The 27,261-nt window shown below is 40.1% G+C and overlaps 1 protein-coding gene across 1 annotated transcript in view; it reads left to right on the top strand.

Moving 5' to 3' along the window:
* ITPR2 (inositol 1,4,5-trisphosphate receptor type 2) overlaps window positions 1–27,261 on the top strand; it is a 244,006-nt gene that overhangs the window by 85,320 nt on the left and 131,425 nt on the right. The window contains exons 22-32 of the mRNA XM_053942273.1: window positions 5,372–5,565; window positions 6,885–7,017; window positions 7,952–8,009; window positions 9,550–9,715; window positions 11,631–11,804; window positions 16,158–16,247; window positions 16,414–16,539; window positions 17,609–17,731; window positions 19,232–19,432; window positions 22,869–23,120; window positions 24,562–24,687. Of these exons, the coding sequence (XP_053798248.1) occupies window positions 5,372–5,565; window positions 6,885–7,017; window positions 7,952–8,009; window positions 9,550–9,715; window positions 11,631–11,804; window positions 16,158–16,247; window positions 16,414–16,539; window positions 17,609–17,731; window positions 19,232–19,432; window positions 22,869–23,120; window positions 24,562–24,687 (1,643 nt within the window). The remainder of the gene's footprint in view (window positions 1–5,371; window positions 5,566–6,884; window positions 7,018–7,951; window positions 8,010–9,549; window positions 9,716–11,630; window positions 11,805–16,157; window positions 16,248–16,413; window positions 16,540–17,608; window positions 17,732–19,231; window positions 19,433–22,868; window positions 23,121–24,561; window positions 24,688–27,261) is intronic.

The following is a 27,261-nucleotide window of genomic DNA, read 5'->3' as shown; positions in this document are numbered from 1 at the left end:
AGGCCCTGGCACATGTTGCCCAGAGAAGCTGTGGCTGCCCATCCCTGGAATTTTCCAAGGAAAAGCTGGATGGGGCTCCGAGCAACCTGGTGGAAGGAATCCCTGCCCATGGCAAAGGGGTTGGAACTGAGTGGTCTTTAAGGTCCCTTCCAACCCAAACAAGTCTGTGGTTCTATGTGGCAACTCCCATTTAGGTACTTAGTTTCCAGAAGCCTGGAGTATCCAACCGGTCCAGTCCCTAATGAAAGCAGCTGGGTGTTAAAATCCTTCTGAAAATATGTGCACTTTTAAAATTTCTGTGTAGGGACATGAGCACTGTGGGAAACTGTTCAAGCTAAAAATAGCCAAGCAGTTTTCAAACTGAGTCCTAGGAATCCATCTTTAATTTTTCTTTCTTCTGAGGAAGACTGAACAGCAAAGATAGCAAGAGCAGGCTCTTTCCCCCCATGGCAGCTAGGGACCAGATCAGGTGCCTATAGGTAATTTTTAAATAAACAAGGCTGCATGTTGGTTCCCTGGCATCTTGGAGATTTCTGTGGAGCAGAGGACTCTGGCTCTAAGAGGATCTGCCAGCCTTTGAGGCTTCCACTGACTATTCACCTTCAGGTTCTGCACAGTTCTCTGCACTGTGTGTGAAATACACAAAATTCTGGGTCCGGGAGAGCAAACTGAGGATGCTCCATAGCAATGGGCTGGGAACAATTGGCAGAAAAGGCATGAATTGCCAGCTGCCTCCGACAGTTGTTTTTCTTACTGAATATGGTATTTTGTCACTTATCATCCATACTGCATTGCATAGCAGATTGTTGTTCACTTTTATATTCTGCTTTTAGAATTTTTGCAACCAGTAAATGACTTATCAAGAAAATATGTTTATGTAGAAAATGAAGTGTCAAATTATCCACTGTTTCGATTACTTGGGTGGTTGTTATTTTTTTTCCCATAATTGACTCCTTTGAAAAGCCTTTCTTCTCAGAGAGGCCGCTGTATTGTCAATTGTGCCAAATTGTATGAGATTATGTGCTACAGTTTTGTGACAGAAACTGATACTCATTAGGAAGTTGTGATCACTGTAATAAAAAGTAATGAAAAGGAGATGCACAGTTGTCTATTCAAAACATGACAAGCATTCTCTTCTTTCCTCTTCTTTCAGTGTCTGTCAATCTGCAGCTCCTTTAAATTACCACTGTGCATAGTGAATTCACTCTTCACTAATCTTGTTGAGACTGTTCATTAAATAAGAGACATTTCTAATGGGTCCACTGCTTATGGAAGGCTTTTGGCATCTGACTTGTCTTGGCAAAGGGAGGAACAGAGAAGAAGGGAAAATTGGAAAAAGATTCAAGGAGATTTCCTTGTGTTCTTTGCCTCTGTTGGTCAGTCACAGCTCTGAGCACTTCTGCAGCAGTTTGCTGCTGAGAGAAGTGGTTGGTTGCACACATTAGCATCTCACAACATTGCAAGGACTGTTCGCTCCCTGCCACACTTCACAGCCATATATAAATGTTAGTACCTTGACCTCAAAGAAAACAGCCAAAGATGAGGTCAGCAGGTTAAGGGTGGCAGTACCATATGGAGGCACAGCTCAGGCGTCTCTTCATTTATCTCTAGCAAAGTGCACATAAAAGTAATCAGCGTTCACATCTACTTGCTCTCTCTCCTGATTTATCTCAGTTAACTAGCTGAGGCAGTAAGTTAATTTTTCCTTGGTCATTGGTATTCAGGAAGCATTTTGGAGATGTGACTAAGATCAGAGCTCCCTTATTTTAGTCATCGCGTGCACATGTACTAAGAACTTAAATCTCTTTTATTGAGCCAATGTATTTTGTCTTGCATTGTTGCAGGCTTAGCTGACAGAGAGCCAGTCCCTTTTTAAGCTGCAGTAACCTTCCTGTGTGCCTTACCTCAGGGAAGCACACCCTTCCCTGGTGGGATAACCACGTTCAAGCAAGACTGCTGCTGGCCCCTCGTGCTTGTGGCAGATTTAAATCCATGCTTAACACAGTCCAGGCTTCCACGCCTGGACAGACAACACTGAGTATCACCAGTGATGATTACTGGGGGATCTTTTGGAGGAGAAGCTGCTGTCCACTCCTTATGTACATGGAAGATCTCCATGGCTTCCCTCACAGAGCAGAGCAGCTCCTCTCAGTGTTGAGACACATCAGCTGCTTTGCTGCCATCCATGAATGTGCTGCTCGACTGCTGTCTGCTCCTTGGAGAGGGTTGCATTTCATCAGCACCCTGCAAAACTTAGTTGCTGAGATACCTTTCCTGAAATGAAATGCTGAATTGCTCCAGTTGCTGCAGCATTTTAACTCCGGGAATGTTCTCTTCAAGCCTGCTCTGAATTAACTGAAAATTATAGTCAGCATCAGGCAGTTGGTTAAAAAGTTTTCCAAGATGACACCTTGTCTCCCTGCTGTTATTGACAGAAATAATGCAGTATTGAATCATTACCCATTTCAGCTGTAAATACTGAACTGGATTAAGTAGACTTTTCTCTTACTAAAATCCTTTTCTATGCATTAATGAAATGCTGTTTGAAATGGCAGGGATAATAAGTACCACCTTAATCCTTCTTCACTTTCCCACCGCTATATTTTGAGATCAGTTACACTAAGGTCAATAGTGAGGGAATGCTGTGGACAGAGGGTTTATCCTTGTTACTGATGCTGTTGGGAAGCAGCTTCATAGCTGCCTCTCACTGGTTTGTGCCACCTTTGACCACTGGTACTCTGTGGGTAACAGGAAAGGACAGCAGTCACCTCATTTATTTTTATTTCCTAGATGCTTTTCTAGGCTCCAGTATCACATTAGCTGAGTCCCTCAGAGTCTTTGCTATTGCAGGCCTCTCACTGTCCTTCCTAGAGGTGGAAGGAGTGGTCTACTCATTAATGGAGGTCATCCTGAAATGCAGAGAAAATTCCTTGTTCACGGAAAGGGTTTAATCCCATTCCCTGTCGTTCCTGTGCAGCACCCCAGTAAGAGCTAAGAAATAAGCAAGATATGGTCTGGGCAAAATCCCATCTTTCTTTCTCCAGGAACTGAGGTCCACTCAAGATGTTGTCTGATATCTTGTCCAAAAGACACTAACTAACTTTTTTGTTAGCTTTACACCAAGTAGATTTCAGTCTTGAAGGGTGAGCAGGAACTTTTCAAGATGAAGTGGAATTCTTCTTCCTCACCTGGGACAAACTGCAGTTTGTATCTTGTTTTTTAGAAGAATATCTTCTGGACTTGTCTTAGACCTAACTGGTTCCCTTATCATTAACCCCATTAACTGAAGTTTGCTTTTAAAGAATTCCTGAGCTTTCCAAATGCCCTCTATTTATGTTTCCCTCTGCCCAACTGAGCAAAAGGGATTTTGAAACGATGTTGAGCGAGATGATAACTTCTCAACTGAGGTGTATGCCAGGGGAGTTGCAGGCCATGATGCAGCTGCCCAAGGTACAATTCTTGTTGTGGGCTTATCTGTCAGCATTAAGAACAGAATGAAATGGATTTCATTTATGAATATCATGGTTTGAAGATGAAGAAGATGCAAAATGTTGGTTTAACTGAGGGTAGTTTAAGGGTCCTTCACATAGTACTGTAGCTTTGCACAGGTGCACTGAGTGGCGGTCAGTACAAATACTTGTTTAGCACACTGGGAGAAGGGAACTGGGGAGTGGGAGGGGGATATCCATCCTATGTTATTCCCACACTGTTTTACTTTATTTGAAAGGAAAACCATTTTGTGTCATGGTGGATATTTGTGATGAATTTATTTGCTTTATACCTGTGTAAGCAGTTAGAACTTTCTGTGCCTGCCTAATGTGAGGATCCTGTCTGTAGTTTGACTTCTAGGTTTTTTTCACTAAAAACATGCAAAATCAGAAGTACATTTTCCCCCCTCTCTTTTGTAAGGACTTGAAGTGTTATTTTTAAAAGACTGACTTAGAGTGATCGCACACCAGACCAGATGCTGAATGGGACCTCAAAACTGACACTAATCTGCCTCATTCACTTTGAAAAAGCTCCTTCTTTGTGTGTTTCCTTTTTAAAGTCAGGGCTAAAGACATTCTCTTTCCATACACATTGTAGTTGAGCTGTACGGACTGAAGAAAGAAGGTATAAGAGGAGGATTTTGCCAACAAAATAAAATCCAGCCTTGGCTTTTACAATAAATTATCTGGGAAGAGGGTTTCTTCAGTGTGAGTAAAGCTTGGCTGTGGCATGGTGATTAAAGTGTACTAAAGGACAGATAAGAACTATTCAGGCTTCTCTCAGCAAAGTTACATTTCCTTCAGTCTTTTCTTTGCCTTTAGTGTAGCCTAGGTCCTGGCACTCTTCCTGTGAAGAGATGCTATCATTCCTTTCCTTTCCTCCAGTCCTTCCTATCTGTGCTTTGCAAGAAAGAAAACTGATTCATGTAGGTAGGTAACACCATATTCTCATGGTTTCTTGTCCCACCTTTGCAAGGAAGCCACTGATTCACTGAGATGCTTTTCCCATCAAAATTCACTATAAAGACCAGTATAATCTGTAAGAACAGTTGGTATTTCTTGGTAAATTTTGCAGTATACCATTGCAACCTTGATAAAGGTTTTACCACATAAGTGTAAAATAATTTTTTCCCTCAGGAATAACTTACAAAAGGCACTGTGATTACAGATTCCAGTTTGACCTTCAGGACAGCCTTCAAGCCTGGCACTCTCATGGGACTTTTTTTTTTTTGAAGGGGGATGGTTGGCTTGTTGTGTCATTTGGGTTTGAGTTGTGGCCTGTCATTTGAACCACACAAAGAGATTGATCAGACTGGCACAACCTCATCTCTTTACTCTCTTTCAATGTGACATATAAAAGTCTTCCCATATGTCTCCAAATTGCAGCAATAGATAGTATTAATAAAATACCAATAAAAGTTTTCTAGCCATAAGCATAGTCAGATACTGGAATTACTTGCCCAGGGATGTTCTATAATACTGGATATGCAACACTCAGTTTGCAAATATTCTTAAAAATGAGTTAAACAAACCTCTTTAAGAAATTATTTTGGATGTGGATAATACACCTTCAAGAAAAGGAATGGGTGAGATTTCTTTAGTTCTACTTTTTATCATTTGTTGAGCATGTTAACAGAACTCTGGAAATATTTTGGCATATTTACCATCTGTTGACATGTAAGAAATTATATCTTGGAAAATCAGCATAGAAATTTTTTGCCTAATTGGGTAATTTGAACGAACTCTGGAACTGAGGGCTTCTTTTTCAATATGCCTTTTGAGACTGGAAAGGGGTTTGACAACATGGGTGTATGTGTGATATATAGTGTTGTAAATGTGCTTTAGTCCTAGGAAATATGTCTGTGATTTTGTTTAATGCACAGGGAACAACGTCATGAGGACCATCCATGGGGTAGGAGAGATGATGACACAAATGGTGCTGAGCAGAGGGTCTGTATTTCCCATCAGTACCCCTGACATACAGCCAAGCATTCACCCAAGCAAGCAAGCCAGCACTGCAGACAGTGAAGATGTGATTGTAATGGACACCAAACTGAAAATCATTGAGATTTTGCAGGTAATAATGAGGGGTGGTATATTACACAGCAGTCATTTCACGGTTCTTTACTCACACAGTGGCCAGTTCTGTTACCCACATTCTTACTATTCACTGTAGAAATATCTCCTTGATATGAGGAAGGATAGTCCTCTGTGTGAACAACTGTACAGTTGTGGTCCTCACCCTGTTGTACCAACTTCACTTTTGAAGGAACAGGATGCTGCAGAAACTTTCTCACTGTAACTGTGCAATGACAATTTGTCCTCTAATCTGCCTCACTAATGTTTCCTGAAGACACCATGTCTGTTTCCAGTTTGCTTCACACTCATTTAACACTGGGGTGGTTGCTTGATTTAATCATTTGCCCTCTGGATGAAGGGCAGAATGGGCCCTGGCCTCACTGAAGTTGTGTGAGGCTGCTCACTTTTGCAGCGCATTTAATGCGTTTCAGATTTCCACTGTTGGATTGAGAACAGTCTGTGGGCTGCTGTGATTTCCCCCAGCTGATGTGACAAGCTGTGTGACACCAGCCTGCCTCCTGAGATGCAGTTTTCACTTTGTGCTGTTAATAAATGAAGTGGCACATGCTTGCTCTGTGTATCGAATCTCGGTTTCTGCAGTGCTTAGGCCCTGAAGGAATGTTTCAGTGTTTTCTATAAATTCTCTGGATTTGTTGGTATCAATGTCACTTTTGAAGGATTCCATTTGTTCTGACTGCTCATAAATTATTTAGATGACTCTAATTACTTGTCATCTGAAAGGCTATCAGTAGTTAGAACATACTCAATACTGAATTCTTTGGTTCTAGGCCTCCTTTACTTTAAAACTTACAGTGAAAAACAGAGTCTTATGAAAGTATAGGACCTAAATAACACCATTCACATGTATTTTTCATTTTCCTTGTTTCATGCTTTCATGCTTTTCATTTTCCTTGTTTGTATGACTGAATTTCTCTCCATACTGTCCTGCTTTACTGGTTGATGCCTAGGAGGATGATTCCAGGACCTTATCCTGTGCATTCCCTGAGGGAATCACATGTTGTCTCATCCTTTCCTTTTTCACAGCACATTCATTGCAAGAGCACTCAGGATTGAAGAGCACTTAATCCTAATTTCTTATTTAATCTGTGGTTTGATAGTTAAGGATTAGTCACATGGTCAAATTACTTCAGAAAAGCAAGTTGTCATATGCTGGGTGAATCCCAGTAAATAGGCAGGATTCAACATGTCTCAGGATGGGCAGGGTAAAGAAAGGAATCACAGAAAACTGGTGAATGTATAGGATTGCTTTTTCATAGTAAAGTTAAATTAATTTACTTCACTTTTTTATTCTTGTAGTTTATTCTCAGTGTTAGACTGGACTACAGAATATCCTACATGCTGTCTATCTATAAGAGAGAGTTTGGGGAAAACACTGAAAACGTTGACTGCTCTACATCATCCCCACCTGATACACCAGGGACTGCCTCAGGTAAACCTTGCTATTTTCTTTCAATGCAAAGTAATTCTGGGTAGGCAACTGCAAACACTGAGCTCAACTGCAGCAGAAAGACACAGGCTGCTGCACGTTGAAAAGTTGTGAAAAAATTAAAAATTTAAGGAATTCCACAATATTTTTTTTGCTGGCCTGTCCTCCTCCTCTAACAAAAAAGTGACTCCTTTTTCTCCAGTATGATATTTTGTTCTTTTATCTGTGCACTTCCCAAAACACTGCATGGTGGCAAGTGGAGAATGGTTGGGGGTGAATGAGGACAGATTTAAGTGAGGTGAATGTGGTACAGGACTGATTTGGCTTTCCAGAGAGCCTTCCCATGCACACAGAAGTGTTCAAAAGGTCTGCGTCAACATCTGCAAGTAGGGGAGCATTGCTTTAGTTGGAGGTGGGCATATGTATAATACAGGGGTACTGAAGTCTTAAGTAATAAGTTACATTAAAGCCATTCTAAAGCAAAATGATGGTGTGGCAAATAACTGGGTTTATGGTAAATATTCTGAAGTTCGTGTATATTTGGGATTGGCTCAAGAAAAAAGAAGAAAATGTAAGAAAAAATGTAAAAGTTTCACAGTCTGTGTCATTTGTGGGTCACTGCTGGTGGCTAGTACAGCTCCTAGCCACCATGTGGCTTTGGTTCATCACTACAATTGTCTTCCTCAGGAACAGTAATACACAATTTAACTCTGCCCCATATCCTGTTTGTTCTCTGCTACTCTTGCAGAAAGCAAATTTTGTGTAGTTGGGGAATGACTAGTTAAACCTTTACTTGATACCATCTGCTTTAAAGAGGAACAGAATTCTATTTTGCTGTAGAGATTAAATGATGATCATTGGCTTTCTTTTTTTTTTTTTTTTCCTTTTCTTTCTTTCTTTTTTTTTTCAAATTTTTCCTTCTGATTTTTTTTCCCAGCAATTGTTCCTGACATAGATGAAATTGCAGCTCAGGCTGAAACCATGTTTGCTGGCAGGTATATTCTCTGAAGTTTTACCTCTATGTATATTTATATATCTTTTTGTTCATGTCAGTATTTCTCATGGCCAATCTCTGTTTATTTTGTGCTTATTTTTATAGCCCTTTCTCTTCCTTTGCCTGCTTGTTAATTGCATAAGCCATATTTGAACAGAAACATACCAGGAAAGACCTGGATTTCAATCAAGCAAACAGCTCAGCTGGCCTGGATGGCTGTGGGATTGGCTATGAACACCCTCTTAGGTGTAAGAGAGTTGGTAGAAAGTTTTTGTCGTGTTCCCAAAGGCAGCTGGGGAATGGTGTATTGGGCTGAACCACACTAATTTTCTATTTATCTTACAATGCCTCATGTGGGTGCTGAAAAGCCACTCTGTTTCTGGTGTGTCTTATGGCTACAGCCCCAAATATCCTGCATCAGCAGCTTGCTGTTGGCCCTCAGGATTTCTCATAGATTGCATGACCTGTTGCCATTGCACTTGGTGTTCAAACTCCTTGGGAAAATCATGCCAACAGTAATCTCTCCTGTGACTCCTCAGATCAGGAGTGGACCACTTGCCATGATCTCCTGGTCCACCAGAGGCCTGTAGATCACAATTTATGCTTGCAGAGTTTTGGAAGGTATTTCAGCTACGCTGTGAACAGAAAAAAGTAACCCATGGAAAACACTCACCTTGGAGAGTTATTACCATTATCACTATAATGGTTTAATTTTACAGGTATAATTATAATTATACCAGTAAAAATGAATTCCATTTAGACAAGGCTGTAGACTTTAAAGACTTTAAAGTCTTTCTTGGAGCTAAGGAGAAGGATCTGTGGTGTGGGCATTGTGATCTTTCCTCTCTCAGTCCCTCATGCATTCTCAATATTTACCAGCACAAGCAATGCCTCCAGGCCTCTACTGAATTCCCATAATGTAACACAGCACACAGCCCTTGGCATCTGCATGTTTAAAGTGAACAGAGAAACCAAATGATTTCTTGGAAACATTATTTCTGCTTTAATATGTTAAGTGTTAAATCTGCTTTCTGCCGTTCCACATTATGAATATGATTCCAGAAATACGATGCTTTTGGCAATTCTTGCTATTTTTGAGCTTATTTTTTCTTAAAGGAAGTTTTAATAGCAGCTGAAAAGGGAAGGAGGGAAAAGGAAAGGGTCAAATTAATCTCTGATGAGATGCAGTTTACTTCATTTAATTTGGACTGGGGATGAACCTGGCTCAATTTATCCATGACATAAATGAATGCTTTTACAATATAGATTTTAATCACAATATTTGACACATTTCATTGATACTTACTTCTGCTCCATAGTGTCCATTCTGCTACAAAATTGCTGCAATTACTGTAGGATAGAAGTCCTTACAAAATATGTTAAAGTCATATTTATAATTTCCTTCCTGCAGCATATTTGATTTGATTTTAAGAGCTCTGTTGAGTGAAGATTGTGTATAGAGGCATATTTATCTCAAGAGCTTTTATTTTTTCTTATTGACTTGACTTTATTTGGTCCTTTTCCCCTCATTTCTGTTGCAGAAAGGAGAAGAATGCAGTTCAGCTTGATGATGAAGGGGGCAGAACTTTTTTACGGGTCCTCATTCACCTCATCATGCATGACTACCCCCCATTGCTCTCAGGGGCTCTGCACCTGCTGTTCAAGCATTTCAGCCAGAGAGCAGAAGTTCTGCAAGCATTCAAACAGGTATGGATGGGCTGAGTGTTATCCCAGAAACTGAATGCAGGGAGCCTTCCCAGAGGCTGCTCTGCTACTTAAATTGCTGTTTGTTGCATGACAGTGTTATTTCCTCAGCGGTCAAGTATCAGCAGACTTCTTGGGCCATATGTGCTGGTATATGTTATAGTTCTGTGCCCCCCAGAAATTGTTATTTCTGGCACTGAATCCATTAGGGAAAATGTAGGTCCATGGTGAGCCTCTCACAGGGATTCCTCAGGGACATAGCCAGTGCCTCATGTTTGGCAAGCAGTGTCCCCGTGTCAGCAGTGAGACTTCCTTATCTTCAGGACCACTCAGGCTGGGTATTGTTATTTTGTTATTCACCTGGTGCTTCTAATTCAGGTGTCTTTGCATGGGGCTCCCCTGCCTGATGCAGCTATGCCCAAATAGGAGGAAGGCAGGGATAGAGCCAAGCCTGTTTTCAGCTTTTATTCTGACCCTCTGTAGTGGTGCATGTGCAGGCTCCATGTGTCTGTGGATTAGGATGGGGAGATCTGATGTCATGGGGCTGCACGACAGTGATGTCTCTGTTACGTAACCCTTTATAACATATGTTGATAAGAACATCTCATGCTTATTTCAGGAGCTGGGTAGCTGTTGTTTCATTGTTATGTAAGGTGGGGAGGTTTCTCTCCTGTGCGAACAGATGAATGATAAAGACCTGAAAAGCTTTTGTTTAATGTTTTTGTTGTGCAGCATAATGGCCTCCCACCAGGTATTTAAAGCTAGGCTGTGCTGGTGAGTTGCATAAATAGCTATTATTCCCAGGTAAGCAAGGACTGAGTTGCTTAACGTGTTTTTGTGAACGATGGAAAAGGCTAATGGAGAAATAAACAGAAAAGACTGTAGAGCATGTGGAATAAGAATGCCTGCAGTTGATCAGCATTCATAAATTCTGTAAAATAACAAGGTTTTGCCGAGCCAAGAGAGATTATTATGACGAAAACTTTATATTACAAAATAGTAAATATTTGCCTGGATGTAATGTGGTTTTAAAAGCAACAGCAATGTTGTCAGTGACCCTAATCTTTTACATGAGTATGATTTCTTAAGTGTGTTTATTAATTTACTGTAAAGATTGCTGATAGTTTCTTGGCATATTATCTTCATTAATAATCTTGAAAGAACAGAGAGCATTACAAAGAAAGAAAATGTCTAGATCATGCTAAATCAAAAACTACACATAACAGTGAAAAACCCAGATAACTTGAGCAGTACAGGAAAAGGAAAAAATGAGATTAATCTTAATAAGTGGCAACCACTCAGATGGTGAGAAATTCCATGAACCTGAGAGTCAGTTTGTCAGCTATATTCAGAGAAGCTTTTCTAAGCTGGCCTAACAGTGTGAAAGTCTGTTATTTTTCAGTATTTGATAATGGTGGTGTAGGAGATCATTAAAATTGCTGGCCATTCTGACTTTTCTTTGGATGCCCTGATCCCTTGTCATACCATCTGTTTTTTTCCTTTTTCTTCTCAAGTACAGTGCTGAAGCAGTAGCTGTTTCTAACTATTGCTTTAATAGTGTGTAACTGTTTTTATAATGTCATGAAATCATGATCAGTGCATCAGAGCTCACTCTGCACAGAACTCAAGAGCCTGTAAATCTTCCTGTGCTAAAAAATGTTTTGCAGTGTATTCAAGAAGGTGAGAGGATGTTGTGAATGTTTTAACTATCCTGTTTTGGGCAACTACAGCTTCTGGCTCTGCTAAAGGTTTTTGATAAATAGAGGCTAAAAGCCTGCATGTGCCATGTTTCAATTGCACAGGGAAAGTTGCACAAGGCACCTGGAAAGAGGCTTAGAATGGGAGCTGTCAAGCAAATTACCCAGCCATAAGTGCTGGTGCTACTTCCGTAACAGCTTCACAATTTCTCCATTTCCAGGTTCAGTTGCTGGTGTCCAATCAAGATGTGGATAACTACAAGCAAATCAAGGCTGATCTTGACCAGCTACGTCTGACTGTAGAAAAATCTGAATTGTGGGTTGAGAAGAGCAGCAATTATGAGAGTGGAGAGGTGGGAGACAATCAAACCAAAGGGGGAGAAGAGCCAATGGAGGTGGGTTTAAAGCCTTTGCTGTCAGAATTGTTTCAATATTGATAGGTAGTTTCATGAACGACTGCAAAATCATGGTCTGGTTAAGCAAAGTGGCAAAGTGAGAATGTGAAGTATTCTTCCTGAGCTTTAGGAACTGACAGAAAGGGAAATAACACCTCTGTTACCAATGTATTCAATATTCTCTCCTGATGCTTTCAGGAACTGCATTCTTAGGTCACAGAGCTGCCTTCCTTTTTGGGTGCAAGACACAGTGTGCAGCAGCACTCTGGAAATAATCTGGGAATTGTGTGCTGGCAGTTGGGTTGACTTTTTGGAAGAAAAGAGGAGTAGACAGTGTCCTGCAAGTAAGAGAGAGGAGCACAATCAAACTCAAGTTTTCAAACATCACAAGTAATTCCACTCTTCACCACACATGACTGACCTAAGGATATTGAGATTTTGTAGGCGAATTAATGTTTTCATTTCTTTGGCCCTTGTCATATCACTTTCTCAGGATATACTCTGATTTGATGTAGAACTTTAATATAGGACTGTGAAGACCTCTATTAAAAAAAAAAATTAGATTTCATTGTTTGGATTTTTAAATTTTACTTTTCAGTGCAAACAGAGGTCACAATTTAATCATTTAACTCCAGCATGAGCTTTTAAGAAAACACAGTGTTGCTGTGATTGAGGTTTGTGCCACAAGATTAGATAAAGCAGGCTTTTCCACCAATATTTATTCCCACTTTTCTCTCTTCATCAGAGGTGGGAAGAGATGAACAGCTGATCTATCTTAGCTGATGTTTTGATACCACATCTTTAGTGGTGTCAAAATTAGGGAGGAATCTGGAGTTTAAGCTTAAGTATGTGGTATTTCCTTCTTTCTTTCCTCAAACACAGCTCTAGTAGAAAAGAAAATGTTCCTTTTTGTATTTAATGAATTGAAGAGGTAATGGGGAAACAGAAAATAGAATTGTGTCAAGATTACAATTTTTTTTTTAGCTATACTACATTTTTAAAATGTCATTTATTCCTGTGGGTAATCTTGATAGCAAGGAAACTCCAGGAAAAGGGGGCAAAACAATGTGCTTGAAACAGAGGCAGCTCTCAATGGGATATTTTGAGTGTTTTTTTCCCATGAGGCACCTGTGGGTCTGTATGGATTACCAGTGCTTCAGTAGATGCATAATATTATCCTTGGCAGATCAGAGAGATTATTGTATCAGAGCAGTAATACGTAATCTGCTGGTTAGATCATCTGCTGGTAATTCCCTCAGAGCTGGGCCAGGTTACAATAGCTCAGAATCTTGACCATCTTTTTTTTTTTCCCTGCTTTAACAGGGAAGAGGTGTTTTTACCTGGCAAAAAATAACATTAGATAGTCAGTACTCTCTTTGAGGTCTTAAATGAGATGTAGGAGGTGTGATGTTGGGCATAATCTCCAATGTGTGAAGCAGGTGGCTGGCTTTAAGCAGCCAAAAATCCCATGAGATCCATGCTTCCTTGGAATGGATACTGGGTATTCAGAGCTGGATGAACCCCTAGGTCTTTAGGGAGTATGCCTCATTTGCCTGTATTTAATTTTTCCTGATCAACATTGAAGTGCTCACAAGGACTTAAATTACATTCCAGAACAATCTATGTTAAGCCCAAATTTCTGTTGTCACATGAAACCTGTTGAAAGATGTGCATGAGAGTTTAAAAATATCAATTTTTTTTTGCCTGAGTCTTCGTAGGTAATTGTTTTTCACCTTACTGTCATAACCTGTGGGCCTTTTGTTTCTTTTTTTTTTTTTAAAGTCATAGGACTCCAGAAATAGAATTTGTATAGAAAATGCCTTGTTCTTATAAAAGTATCCAGAGTTCTCCACAGGAAAAATAGCAAATCTTGTATCCATGCAGGACTGTTTGGCTAGGGACTGGAGATCAGAGTTGGAAAGTGTACTTGGAGTAGTTAGATCAGAGGTAAATGAGACACCAATAGGGTTAGGAAGAAATGCTGAAATTGAGCTCATTTAAGAGCACTGCTTGAGAAGGGGAAATCAGGTAAAGCCTGTTCACTTGGTTCTCTCTAGGAAGGGTATTCTGGGTCTGTGTAGATACCACAGACCATGGAAAGTGTGGTTTTTATTGTCTTGCCCCTGGAGGATGCTTTAGTGGTGTAGCACCAGAAACACAGCTCTGAGGAAGAGCAACAGGCTCAGTGGAAGGACTTTAACGTAAAGCTGGAATACAGTACAGTGGCATTATGGAGCTGCTCATCTTTTCTATCTGCTGAGAAAGTTCAGCAAGGTTTCAAGTGATCTAAGCTTTCAGCACCTGTAAGCACCTAGTGCTCCCTTACCTCCTTCCTTTTCTGGTCTGTGGCACCTTGCTTTGCTTCTGGGAATGTTTGAACAAGCATCACATACAGGTTGAGACTGTGAGCTGAGAATTCTGTGTATGTCCCTCATTCCCTTGCAGCCTGTGGAGGGCAAAGCTGTGCCATGGGGACACTGACATGTGCCTTGCACTGCTGTCTTGCTGGGATGAGGGAGACTGCTCAGACTGAATGCTGGAATCTGGGTCTCCACTGGCAGCTAGCAAGAAAGGATCTAAGACTGGTGCAGAGTGTTATTCCAGGAATTTTATGGGTAGAGGGAGTAGTCTCTTTTGGAAAATATAATTTCCTTAAGGTGGGGTACTCAGATGAGAACCTTTCTTCTACCCTAGATCTCTATGCCAGGGAATGTCTATCATGGGGTGTAATGAGGCCAGATCTGCAACTGAGTGTCTTTGGTATCCCAGTGGTGTGATTATCTCTTGGTAACTACATCCCTGGCATACTCTTATGGGTTCAATAAACAATTGTTTATTTTGTTAAGAGAAAGGATAGATTCAGTAATTTAATGCTGATCAGTACTTCCAGATAAGACATACAGGTCACATAGATTATAAAACTGCTTTGATGAAGGAAGAATGCTGGTAAAACTAACAGGTAAATTAATCTTGGTTAACCCACAATCCCAGAATGGAGGAGGGTGGTTAATTATAGCAAAAAACCTGAAACATCTCCCGAAGTATTGATTCAAACAGCTAGAGAGATGGCAGCCTGCATACTAACAAACCTAAACAAATAAAATCTGCTGTTGTTACATAGATCAGCACTGAACAGCAGTGCTGACACTCTTATAAACAGCTTCCATGGCCAAGTGGTGCAGCTGTTCTTACCTCACTGGAAATTAGGACCAGATGGGATTTATGAACTTCACCATCAGCTAAGAAAGTTCAGAGGGAGGTTTCAGGACGTATAAACATTCAGCTTGGCGTGCATATGTTTGTTTTAGTGAATATCTCTTTTCTAAAACAGTAGGAAGTTTGAGGACACAATGAAACTCAGAAGTGCACCTGTTTCTTCTTTTTTTAATGCTGTTACACTGGTTTAACATCCTTGTGGTCATACTGGGAGTCAGTCTCAAGATCTACTAGAGTTTTTCTTCATACTTTATAACGTCAGCATCCGAAGTCCAATATTTCAATTTATTTTTGTTTCCTGTTAAGAAAGGCTTACCACAGCTGACAGCAGAAAACCCCCCAACACTGCCAGTATACTTAGTGGCAGTATTTGTGTACATGTTCTCCCATGTTTTGATTGAGAGATATGCATGGAAAGGTGTGTGGGTGTTGGCAGTTCCTTGCTGACTTGATTTCTCTTATTTATCATACCCAGCTGGGGCTTTCCAGGAGCCAGGGCCCAGAGCATACAGCATCATGACTTGATGGTGCAATTTAACATATGGTTCCTATTTGTTTTTAAATCTTTTCCTGCATCATCCAGAGATACAGCAGAAGCATCCCCTTTGTGGGAAGAACATCTCTAATGTCCACATGCTGCTTGTTCCTGTGCTGTTGAGAACTCCAACCTGCTTAACTGCAGAGATTGTCTTAAGCTCTTTCTCCAAAGCTCTTAAGCTCTTTCTCTTTTTAGTGTTCACATAGACAGGTTTTGTAATCTTTCCAGCTGTAAATACATATTTTTGGAACGTGTGGTGTCTACTGAAATACACTTTTGGTCCATCTCCTCACAGTGTTTAAATTCCTTGGTGTGCCTAGTCTGCGATTTAGGGACATACTCTTTCAGAATGATCAGAAGCATGAAGACATGGAATAATTGCCTCAAATTACATTGGAAATTTGAAACAGAGGAAGGACTTGAACGTAAATCTTGTCACTCACTGGATAAAGAATAAATGAGTCTTTCTTTATTATCTCTGTTATATCAATTCCTTGTGAGCTGCTGTAATACTTTGTCACTTGCTGCTATTAAATACAATTAATTCATGTTGAGGAAATCACAATAAATCTCCACTTGTCATGTGCTCTTTATTACAGGAATCAAACATTTTGAGCCCAATACAGGATGGGACCAAAAAGCCCCAGATAGACAGCATTAAAAGCAATAACTACAATATTGTTAAAGAGGTTAGTATATCTGCCAAGAAACTTGCTTAACATACCTGTTTGATTAGTAGATTTAATAATTATTTTGAAATAAAGTGTCTTTCTTTGGTTTTGTGTGACATGACTGGTTTCTTTTCTTGGTTGCATGCTTATTTATTTGTTTGGTTTGTTGTTTTTTAATTTATAGATTTTGATTCGACTCAGCAAACTTTGTGTTCAGAATAAAAAATGTCGGAATCAACAGCAGCGTTTACTGAAAAATATGGGCGCCCACTTGGTGGTCTTGGACCTTCTGCAGATCCCCTATGAAAAGGTTATTTTCATAATTTTAGTGGTAGAGAACACAAACTCAAGGAAGGGAAAGGCCTTGGCAGGCTCAATAATCAATGGATGTATCTTTTAAAATCTGAATTGTCAGCTGTGGTACAAACATGAAATGATGATGCAATTTTCTACCTTCAGAATAGTGAGTTTGGGCTCAGTTTAAGTACAGCTGCCTGCACAGTTTTATTTAAAATTTAATATTTACTGCCTTGTGTACCTAGATGTCACAGTGCTGTCATTCCTGTACCCATTCCTGAAGCAGGCAAACCTTAGGACCAAAAGCTTTCACAGATCAAATCTGAAACAACTTCTTTGTTTTTATGGTGGACATCTTTAACCTAGTTCCACATGTCATTTTTTTTTCACAAGATACAGTTATTTGGTACTCATTTGGTGGCATACAAATCAGTGAACTAGACAGGCTTTGAAAGAGCACATCTTTCTGGATGTTCTAGGAATCACTGAGAGGACGTAAAACCTTTGCTGGGCTATGTTTTCCTGCATGTTATATTACAGACACTGGGTTCAGCTGTCATCAGTAAAATAGGGCTTGTCCATACAGGTGGTTCAACAAATCGTACTTAGGATACTACATGAGAGGAATATAAAATGGGGATGAAACTAGAGATATATTTGTGGGGGAGTATGTGTATGAACACATGCACACATACATCTCTTTCTGTATGTAGCTATAGAAAAACCAAATGTTTGCCAAAGCTTAAAACTAATGCAGAGCGACATTTTTGGTTTGTTTTGCTTTTTTTTTAATCCAAGCAACTTACCACTTTTTTAAACTAGGAAATTATAACCACACAAGAAGAACTCTTACCTTGATTTTATGCTCGTTCCTGTGGTTCTCTATGGTTTGATTCAGAGTAAGGTACAGCTGCTAATGGACTCCAAAGAAAACTACATCAGTTACTTTTGCCAGAGGGAGAATTCCTGCCCTATAAAGGCTCAGAAGAATTGGTTTATTCCTGGCTGAATTGATGTTGTGTGGTTTTAACAAGTATGTTTAGGTACACCCAGCTGATTCTGTTTGTCCTTACTTCCTGCAGAGTGATGAAAAGATGAATGAAGTTATGAATCTAGCCCACACTTTTCTTCAGAATTTCTGTCGAGGAAATCCTCAGAATCAAGTTCTCCTCCACAAAAATCTCAACTTGTTCTTAACTCCAGGGGTAAGTATTTAATTTGAAAAAGAATATGATAATTGGAATTAAATTTGGGTTTGCTGAAACATCCCAATGCTAAATAAATAATTTCACTAAATTATGCCTCCCCCCCTCCTCTCTCATTTCCCTTAGTGTTGCTTTTTATGTCATCGGCTTTAATGTTGCCATTTTAAATGTGGAAAACAAAAACCAAGGAACCTGTGGGGTTTACTGGAAGGATCTATGAATATGTGTCACATCCTTGTCTTGAACTTGACTCTGATTTTATTCATCCTGACTCACTCACTGATGGACAGTAAAGTCAAGGTAGAAGATACTGTGACTACTGTCATAAACCCTGTGTAACAACCAAATCAGACTCATACATTTTGTTGATCATGCTCCCATTTGATTCAAGTAATCTAAAGTCTGACCTTCCATGAAATCATTGTCTTTACAATACACCTTTTTATCACAATCCCTTTGTATATATTTGTGTGTGTGTTTACAGACATATTCATATAGAATGACACTTGCTCAGTGGATCTACTGAGCAAAACATGCTTTTATTAGAAGGAGTTGTGAGTATGAGGATTGCAGACCCTGGCCTGTGCAGTTTAGGAACATTTGTTCCATTGTTTTTTACTTATGCTCTTTTTTGACATTAGTGAGCAGCTCTGAGCTGACCACAGCGGGAACCAGAGCCTGCATGATTCCATCACATCCAGTGCTGACACTTAACTCGGGTGCAAAGTGTGGAGCCAGCTTGCACTTGTATTTCTGTTCTTTTGAAGCTGATTTCCTGATCATCCATCCCAGTTATTGTGCTTTTGTGCACATTGTGGAGCAAACTTGATGTGGATTCCTATCAGATGACGCTAAACAGACACATATATTTTAGGAGCACACCTGACCCTCAGGAGCATTTAGTCCAAGGGACCAACCTAGAACAAAAGCCCCAAGAATGCACGAAGTCTGGGTGCTGTGTCCTCAGCAGAATCCCTTCTTGCTCCAGATTTGTTCATCTTGTTTCATGCTGCTTACGGATACACAGCCCTAGGCTCCCTCTGGAGTTAATGTGGAAAGAGACATTCTCTTTGAGACCATCAGGCTGCTTGTGCAGGGATTTGCCTGCTGGAAATGCCTCCTCTGTGAGCCCTAGAGAGAGCCAGAGCAGCTCATCATCTCATCTGGTGGTCTCATTGCAAAGTTTGATGGTGAGTGCGTCTCAGGTGTCTCATACTCCAAAGCCCCTGCAGAGTGCTCTAGCAGTGTGGTTTGTGTGTGTTTGTGTGTTCACCTTCCACATGGGCACAGGTTTGGTTTATGCCCACTTTAGGACTGTTTGTACTCATAGGGAAGTGTGGAGAAATCCCCTCAAAACTAGAAGCTGGACCCTGAGATCATTGAAAAGGATTTCTCCAGTTTCCTTTTACCAGTGAGCCTTCCTCTACTTGAGAATCCCGTGCCTCTCTCAATCTCAAAGCAGATCTGCTGTGCTCATGAGGCTGTTTTTGATCTGTTCAGCTCCTGGAAGCTGAGACCATGAGGCACATCTTCATGAATAATTACCTCCTGTGCAACGAGATCAGCGAGAGGGTGGTGCAGCACTTTGTGCACTGCATCGAGACCCATGGCCGGCACGTGGAGTACCTGCGATTCCTGCAGACCATCGTGAAAGCAGATGGCAAATACGTGAAAAAGTGCCAGGACATGGTAATGACAGAGGTAAGCAAAGGCTTCACATGTTAATCGCTTGAATATTTTGAGGCTGTTTTTCCTGCTCTTGATACCGATGAGATATAATGGCATCCTCGCTTTAGAATTTTAAGCGGCGTCACAAAAAATGAATATTTTAGCAGACGTTTTGGGGAGTTTGATCTAATTTTGTAAGGCCATCTGTATAACTACTAGAAAGAAAACATGAGTGTTAGCATGGTGATACAGAGATGTCTATTTGTAGATGATGTAGCATGGAAATCTCAGAGTTACATAAACCTTCATTTTCCTGTAATGTAATTTAGGATCACTTTTACCCACTCTTGTAGCATGGATTTGCCATACAAGAGGCTCTTTCCTCTATGGATTTGTCTAAATTGTGCTGTAGACCTTTTTTTTTTTAGCATGTAGCAATTCTAAATCCCAGCTTCTGCCTTTTTTTTTTTCCTGTTTTATTTCAGAGCATTTCCGTGAGGGTCAGTAGAGCTGCTCTAGCTTTAACTAGCTTGATCCAGCTAGTTAAAGTAAATTCAACCAAGTGGTTTGTGGAAAAATCTTTATGCCAATAAATTTCCTAGGAAAATACCTAATTGAGTTGCTCTGCAATTAGGATTTGATATATTGTGAGCATGATAAATGAAGTCTTCAACTTGCAGACGCTTGTGCATTTAACTGTAATTATGTTAACAATTCCTTGAGATTAGTAAGTGGGTAAAGTTGAATACGGTGAAAAGTCATGGTTGGATTAGAGTACAAGGAACATTTTTATTTGCTTTACAAAGTGTCTTTTTTGTGGCTTGGTTTGGTTTTTTTAAGAGGTGTCTTCACAAAGAAATCAGACATAAGCTTTAGTTTTTTTATGGTATGAACAAAATGAAATCCCACTGAAATTTTATTCCACAGCATCAAGAGGAAAAACTTCTAATTAAGAAAATAAAGCTCCTGCCTACATGGATAACCTTTAATGAAATTCACCTCAACCTTTTCAATTTGACTGAAGTATTTTAACATGCAATATCAATTACAAGCCTTTGATTTACATAATTCAAACAGTTCTTGTTTTTTTGTGCTTTTAGATTTTTCTGCTTCCACCAAAGGCTCTTGTAGAGGTTTTTTTTAAATCATCAAACAAATTTTTCAGATTTTTCTCAATTGCAATATATTCTGCTATTGACCTGTAGCAGCACAAAGATAAACTGTCATATTACATTTTCAAGCTGACTCCATAATGAAAGTAGAAATGAACTTGGATATGGCATTCACATCATAAGTCCTGCAGGAATTTTCAGGGGGGAGGGAGCAACCCTGTTTTGATGAAATAGGGTAAGATAGTGATCAGTTTTTAAAAAAGTAGGAAATTACAGGTAAGTAATTATTATTTCTTAGAAGAAGATGCTAATTGTGAAACTTGAATGGCAATCCACTCTAAAGGGAACAAATGGTTGGAGCTTGCCACTGAGTTGGGACAGTTTGTCTGTAGACAACTCAGATCTACTTTGTGGCCTGAAACAAGTGCTGTAGCTTTTCCTGTGCCTCCAGATGGGGCACATAAACAATTTACCACAAGACAAGATAGAATATGACTGTACAGCTTGCCTCAGCTCCTCCTGTGTTTTCTTTCACCCACAGGAAGTGTATTGTAGCTTATTCCCGTTTACTGGGAGTGAGGAATAATCCTCATGTTTACGTGTTCTAGAAAGTGCATGCAGATGAAGGAGCACCATGGCAAGAGAATACTGTCATAAAACCCATTGGGCATCCCCAATCTGGCTGATTCCCTTGGTCTCCGTGTCTGCAATGATGTTTACCAACCTGCAAGTCTCCTTAGGGCACTTTTTATCATTACAGGCAGGCTTTGAAGTTCCTGGAAGAACCCTGCCGGTCAGTGCAAACACTATTACAGAAGGGAAAGCAGAATTTACTTTGGGCCAGATCAATGTGGCAGCAGAGTTTTCTATTATTATCTAATAATCTATCTGTTATCTAATACTACTCCAGTAGTATACTGGAGTAATATTTTGCATGGTATCAACAGCTGCTCTAATACTGGACAGCCTTCATTATATTACCATAGAATTCTAAACTTGCTGAAAATATACTTTAACAGCAGAAAACGCTGCTGGGTTGTTTTGTCCTAAGCTCTCATCCCTTTAAATTATTTTTTTTTCCTATACTGTGGATTGTCCAGAAAATGTCTGAGAAGTCATGGGCATAGAAATACTGTAGAAACCCAAAGATAACAGGAAATAGGAATTGCAGGAGAGGATGAATTCACAATTCACTCCAGCCAAATGTCAAAGTAAAAATAAGCAAGAAACAGGGAAAGCACAAACAGAAATGCTGTGAATTCAAAATTTGAAGTGTTGAAACCCTGGAAAGTGTAATGAAATGCTTCTTGACTTTTCATTCTGGGAGACTAATTTTAATTCCTGTTCTTGCTGCTTTCTCATTTCTCAGCAGCTCCAGCAACCTTTGTGACTACACTTGAATTGAGTAAGCTGGGATTTCATGTCACATATGGACTGGAATAAGTCAAGTGCCTAATTCACAAAATAAGTGTGATTTTTGAGCTGCCAGGGTGTGTTCTGTACTAGGAGGGATTTGTGGGAGCTTGTTTCACCCACATTGAGAGTGGATTGTGCTTCAAAGGACAGTGATGGAGAGAGGATTCCAAACAGGGTTAGAGCAAAGCTCTTCAGTGAGATGTGCTGAGATGGGGCTGCCGGCATCCAACACCGCTCTGGATCCTCTTGAGATGAGCTGAGCACTTGTAGCAGAATCAAACATGTATCACATACACCAGTTTTCTGCTAAATGAAAGTGCTGACATGACATTGATAAAGTAATGACCCATCATCTGCCAAATTTGCACAGGGTAGGAAGAATCTCCCTTTGTTTCCAATATTAAGCAAGGGTGGGGAAAAGCTGGGTTCAATTCCAGGTGAGCCACAGGTTTTTTGTGTGAGGCAGCATGGAAGATTTAATCTCACTGCACCTCAAGTGCTCATCTATGAAACGGGGATAATAATGCATCCTGGCCTCCTAGCAGGAGGTGAGGATAATTAATTAACTTCACACAAACATTGACATGGTAGGAATAATAAGGATGGCATGCTGTCTTAGGTAAAGACAGAGCTACACAGAAATTAAACCTCAAATTCACCTTGCATTATGCATTCCTTGCTGAGTTATTCCAGATTTGCACTTATGTTGATAAGGGCAGAAGTTTGCCTTGGATTTTGTTCTGACATGTTCATTTGGCAAACCCCATCAGAGTAAGTTTTGTTTCGTTTGGGTTTTAGCTAGAGAATCCTTGCATACTTAGAGATAAAGTAAGAAATTAAAAAAATCATAGACTCATTTAGGTTGGAAAAGACCTTTAAAATCATTGAGTCCAAAATGATTGCAGTGCAGGGTGCTCAGAACGTTGTGCTCTCTTTCTCAGCTGATAAATGGCGGTGAAGATGTGCTGATATTCTACAATGACAGAGCATCCTTCCCAGTGCTGCTCCAGATGATGTGTTCGGAGCGAGACCGAGCCGACGAGAGCGGGCCCTTGGCCTATCACATCACTCTGGTGGAGCTGCTGGCTGCCTGCACAGAGGGCAAGAATGTGTACACAGAGATCAAGTGCAATTCACTGCTGCCCCTGGATGATATTGTGAGGGTAGTGACCCATGATGACTGCATTCCTGAGGTAGGATTCACGGCAGGAGGAAGCAGACTTAGCATTTTTAGAAACACAGACAATGTTTTGTTGTTTATAATGTACTGACAAGTTGAATATTTGCACAGGGAATGGGCTGGAATGGGTGGTGCTTCTTAAGGTGAATAATTGAGAAAGGATAGACAATATTTATTCCACAGAAAATTCATTGTCCTTAATGCATAGTTTGTCAGCTTTTCAGACATGTTGTTTTGTGTTGGGTTTGTCCAGTCACTGTCAGAGTTTAATGCTCCTGTAACTTCTGGCTGAAACTCTGAAGACCCAGCTAAATGTTGGGTTAAGCCAATGTTTTGCCACTGCCTGAATCTCTTGGAAATGATGGATAAAATTCTGTCCATGCTGAAGTCGGTGGGAATTTGGGTGAAGCCTCATTTTATTAAACTCAATTGCAGTCCTGCAAATGTTTTTATTCACTGCAGATGAAGGCACAATTCTGCATGTGTCATGCTAAAGTAGGACTGTGATATTAGCTGGTGGAAAAAATGGGGCTCAAAGCAACAGAACTGGGGCCTGCAGGAATTAAAACACCCTCTGTGCCATGAAAATTGACCTTGTGATCAAATGATCTTATTGCTAAAAAGAAATACGTTTGCTTTGCCCAAAAGTTCCCCTTAACATTAATTTCAACAGATGGCAATTAGAAAAAAAATCCCGAACAAAAGAAACCTAAACGTCTGATCTGAGTTTTCTCTTCACTGCATTAAACATACGGAACTATCTCATCTCCCTTGACCGTGATAAGAAATTTTCAGTGCATTTGCATATGTTTATATTTACTCTATACATTTTGGGCACTGAATATCCATTTTTATGCTGTGCACATACAGACTTGTCATGCCAGAGAGGAGTCCTGGCATGTCCTCCTCCTAAGCCTTGTGCTGCCATTGCTGTAATCCCAACCTTTCTCTGGCCTTTAGATCCCAAATGCAAGTGCTGCATTAGGATTGTGGAAATACAAGGACTTAGTCCCAGCTCTGCAAAAGACTTTTTATTTTATATTTGGCAAGCTTGTCACAAGGCTTCAACCTACCGCAGTCAACTGGGAAGTGACAGGGTGCTCTGCATTTTGACAGCCTCTGGCTTTGGAGCCAGGCCTTGCTGGTCTTAATATCAGTTAAATACCAGAATCATTACTGGTTTGTCTTGTGGGGGTTTTGTCATTAGAGTAAGGATGTTTGCAAAACCTTTTAATTTTTCTTCCTGTGGTCTTTAAGTAAACACATTAAGGCATGTGTTGCCCTGCTTCTCCCTAAATTTTCAGAACCAAACATGTGCATTATTATGGTTATGAATGTTTGTTAGTACTGGGAGGTTCATCTTTATTGTTCAGTATATTTGCAGATAGAAAACATTCTATTAATTGTTTTTACTGTTTCATTTCATTGTGATTGTGTTTTCGCTATTCCTGCAGGTGAAAATTGCCTATGTTAATTTTGTTAACCACTGTTACGTGGACACTGAAGTGGAAATGAAAGAAATCTATGCCAGTAACCATATCTGGAAACTTTTTGAGAACTTCCTTGTTGATATGGCAAGGGTAAGCTTCACTAGGTGTTAAATATTACCAAATGGTCATGAGTGACAACTGAACTGGCAGTATTGGGGTTTTTTGGTGAACTTTTATTTTGTTAACTATTTTTATTCAAAGTTGACAATAGGATAAGTGTGGTTAGTTGTTTTGTTTGTTTAACAAACAGTCATTTCTATTATCTTTATCGTCATTTAACCTGCTAATTACTAGTAGCCTTCTCTTTTAAAAGGGCATCTTGGAACCCGTGCCTTTCTCTTTTCTTACAGAGAAATAAATTGGGTGTGTGTACATGGTTGAGAGCCTGTGTACATCTTTTGAGAACGTGCATTATATGTCATTATGGTGGTGACTAAAAGACCCCCACATCTGTAATCTCTTCCTTTATTCTGTTGTTATAGTGAGGATCAGTGATCAAGATCTTCTCTGGCTCGTGTTCCTTCTTTAGTCTCTAGTTTTGTCTTTCATTCTCCTGTCACTGCATTCTCATTGCCGATGTGAAAGGCAGGTGTAGAGCTGTGGTCCCTCAGAATACTAATTCAAATAGAAATTATAGCTGCGAGGTGACAGGGCACAGTCAGTACCACAAGTCTGCCATTCCTGTGGTCCTCAGTGAGCCTCATGGTGTCAGTAGCTACTGAATTAAATTCTACATTACAAGTTAAATTCAGCTTCCTTTCCCAGGCAGAAAACAGGAAACAATCTTATGACAGGAATTAAATACAGTAGTAGAGCCATGAGGGGAAGCTAGTGTGATGTAATGATTATAGCCTGCACTATATATCCTTTACTAGGATGTTAATGCTTCTTGTAATCATAAATAATTACAATATTAATGACAAACAATGGTGTTGCTCTTTCTGCTCAAGAAGTAGAACCATGTGTGTGGCAGGCACATTCTTCTCTCTCTCAGGATTTTTTCATAGAGGAGCACAGAGAGAAGAAAGAGAAAACGATTTCTATTTCTGCTCCTTGTTTTTCCCATGTGGAATGTGTTTGGAGAATTGTTTACCTGGGGTGATTGCTTGATTGGATTCTGGTGAGGATTGTTTGAGCCTGATGGCCAATCAAATCCACCTGTGTCTAAACTCTCGAGAGAGGGTCATGAGTTGGGAGTTAGTGAGATATGGTAGTTAGAAAAGTAGGTATGTAGTTTTAGTATTTCCTTTAAACACTATATTAATGTATTGTAGTATGGTTATAATAAAGAAATCATTCAACCTTCTAAACTAGAGTCAGACATCATCATTTTTTCCCACTGGGTTCACCTACATTTACAATACATGTGTTTTTGGGTTTTTCCCAGTCTGGTCCATTAGATTTTATAATACTTAAATTCTCACTCCTTGCATTTGTCATTTCATTGAAATTAAGAGAAAAGCTAAAGAATCTCAGTTGGGTCCTGGAGCAGACAATGACCCCAAAGTAATGGTGTGCCACAAAATTATTCCTGTGAGACCTATTAGGAGAAAATAGAATGAATTTTGGTTAAACGAATAAGGAATGCAAAAACTTCTGTTGTACAATAGTTACTGGGACCTGTTCATTTTTTCTGTGGAACAGAAACATGGTTGGGTTTTTGTTTGTTTGTTTTGGTTTGGTTTTTTTTGGTTTTTTTTTTTTTTTTGTTTGTTTGTTTGTTTTGTGTGGGGGGGGGTTTGTTTTGATTTTGTTCTGCTGTATTTTTTTTAAACCTTTCTATTTTTTGGGAGCAGGTTAAGGCAGGGGTATTTGTGCTCTCTTGTTTTGGTGGTAGCCATTTTTTCAGTAGTAATTAGTCCTCTACAAACCCGGTTTTCTTGCTGCATTTTTTCTGTGGTTGTGTTACACAGTGAAAGCCCTCCTGGACAAAAACAACCTGGGTTGAAAATTAAGATGAGAAACATCCTTGGAGGAGCGTTCTGACTTTTAACCTTACTGGTTGTATCTCAAGAAGTATTCTCTTCTATTTAATTCCCTTTCTGGGCTGCCCTTTCCTGACATGTCCTGACCCTGACTTTCCAAACAGACTATCCCCTCCTCCCTAGCCCTTGAACGTGGCCAATTTTCTGTGCCCCTGGGCTAGAAGCAGACAAGTAGAAAGAAGGCTCTGTGCAGGTTTCCTCTCATGAGCCTGGAGACAAACTTTACTGTGCTAAATGCTGGAGGCTTGTCCTGATGCTGGTGACCACCGAGCTTGTTTTCACACACCCCTCTCTTAAAAGAAATTTGACCCCCGGTCTTCAGCGATGAAGAGGGAAAATGGTGCATTTTGTGTGTGGGTGCCGCTGGCAAAATGCAGGTTTATTCTGCTCTCTTGCAAGTGTGTCAGAAGTGTTCTGGCTTGTCCTGCTCCTCAGCCATGGATAGCTGTATTTTCCAGGTTATGGAGTGTATTTGTTCAGATCTGGTGCTCTGGGGCCCTGACAGAACCCAAGTGTTATAAATAATCAGCATTCTGTAGCTATCAGGACAGTTAGAATGCTGTCAGCCTCATGAAAGATGTTACAATAGCTTTCAAAGCATTTAGAAAAAGAGCCCTTTGATCCTCTGTGTTCCAGTGAGCTAAAAGGGATGCTTTTGCATGGGGGAAGGGGAAATGCT

The sequence above is a fragment of the Vidua chalybeata genome, chromosome 5 (assembly GCF_026979565.1).
Source record: "Vidua chalybeata isolate OUT-0048 chromosome 5, bVidCha1 merged haplotype, whole genome shotgun sequence".
NCBI classification, from domain to species: Eukaryota; Metazoa; Chordata; class Aves; order Passeriformes; family Viduidae; genus Vidua; species Vidua chalybeata.
The sequence above is the reverse complement of the archived record's forward strand: the minus strand, read 5'-3'. Positions and strand labels throughout refer to the sequence as shown.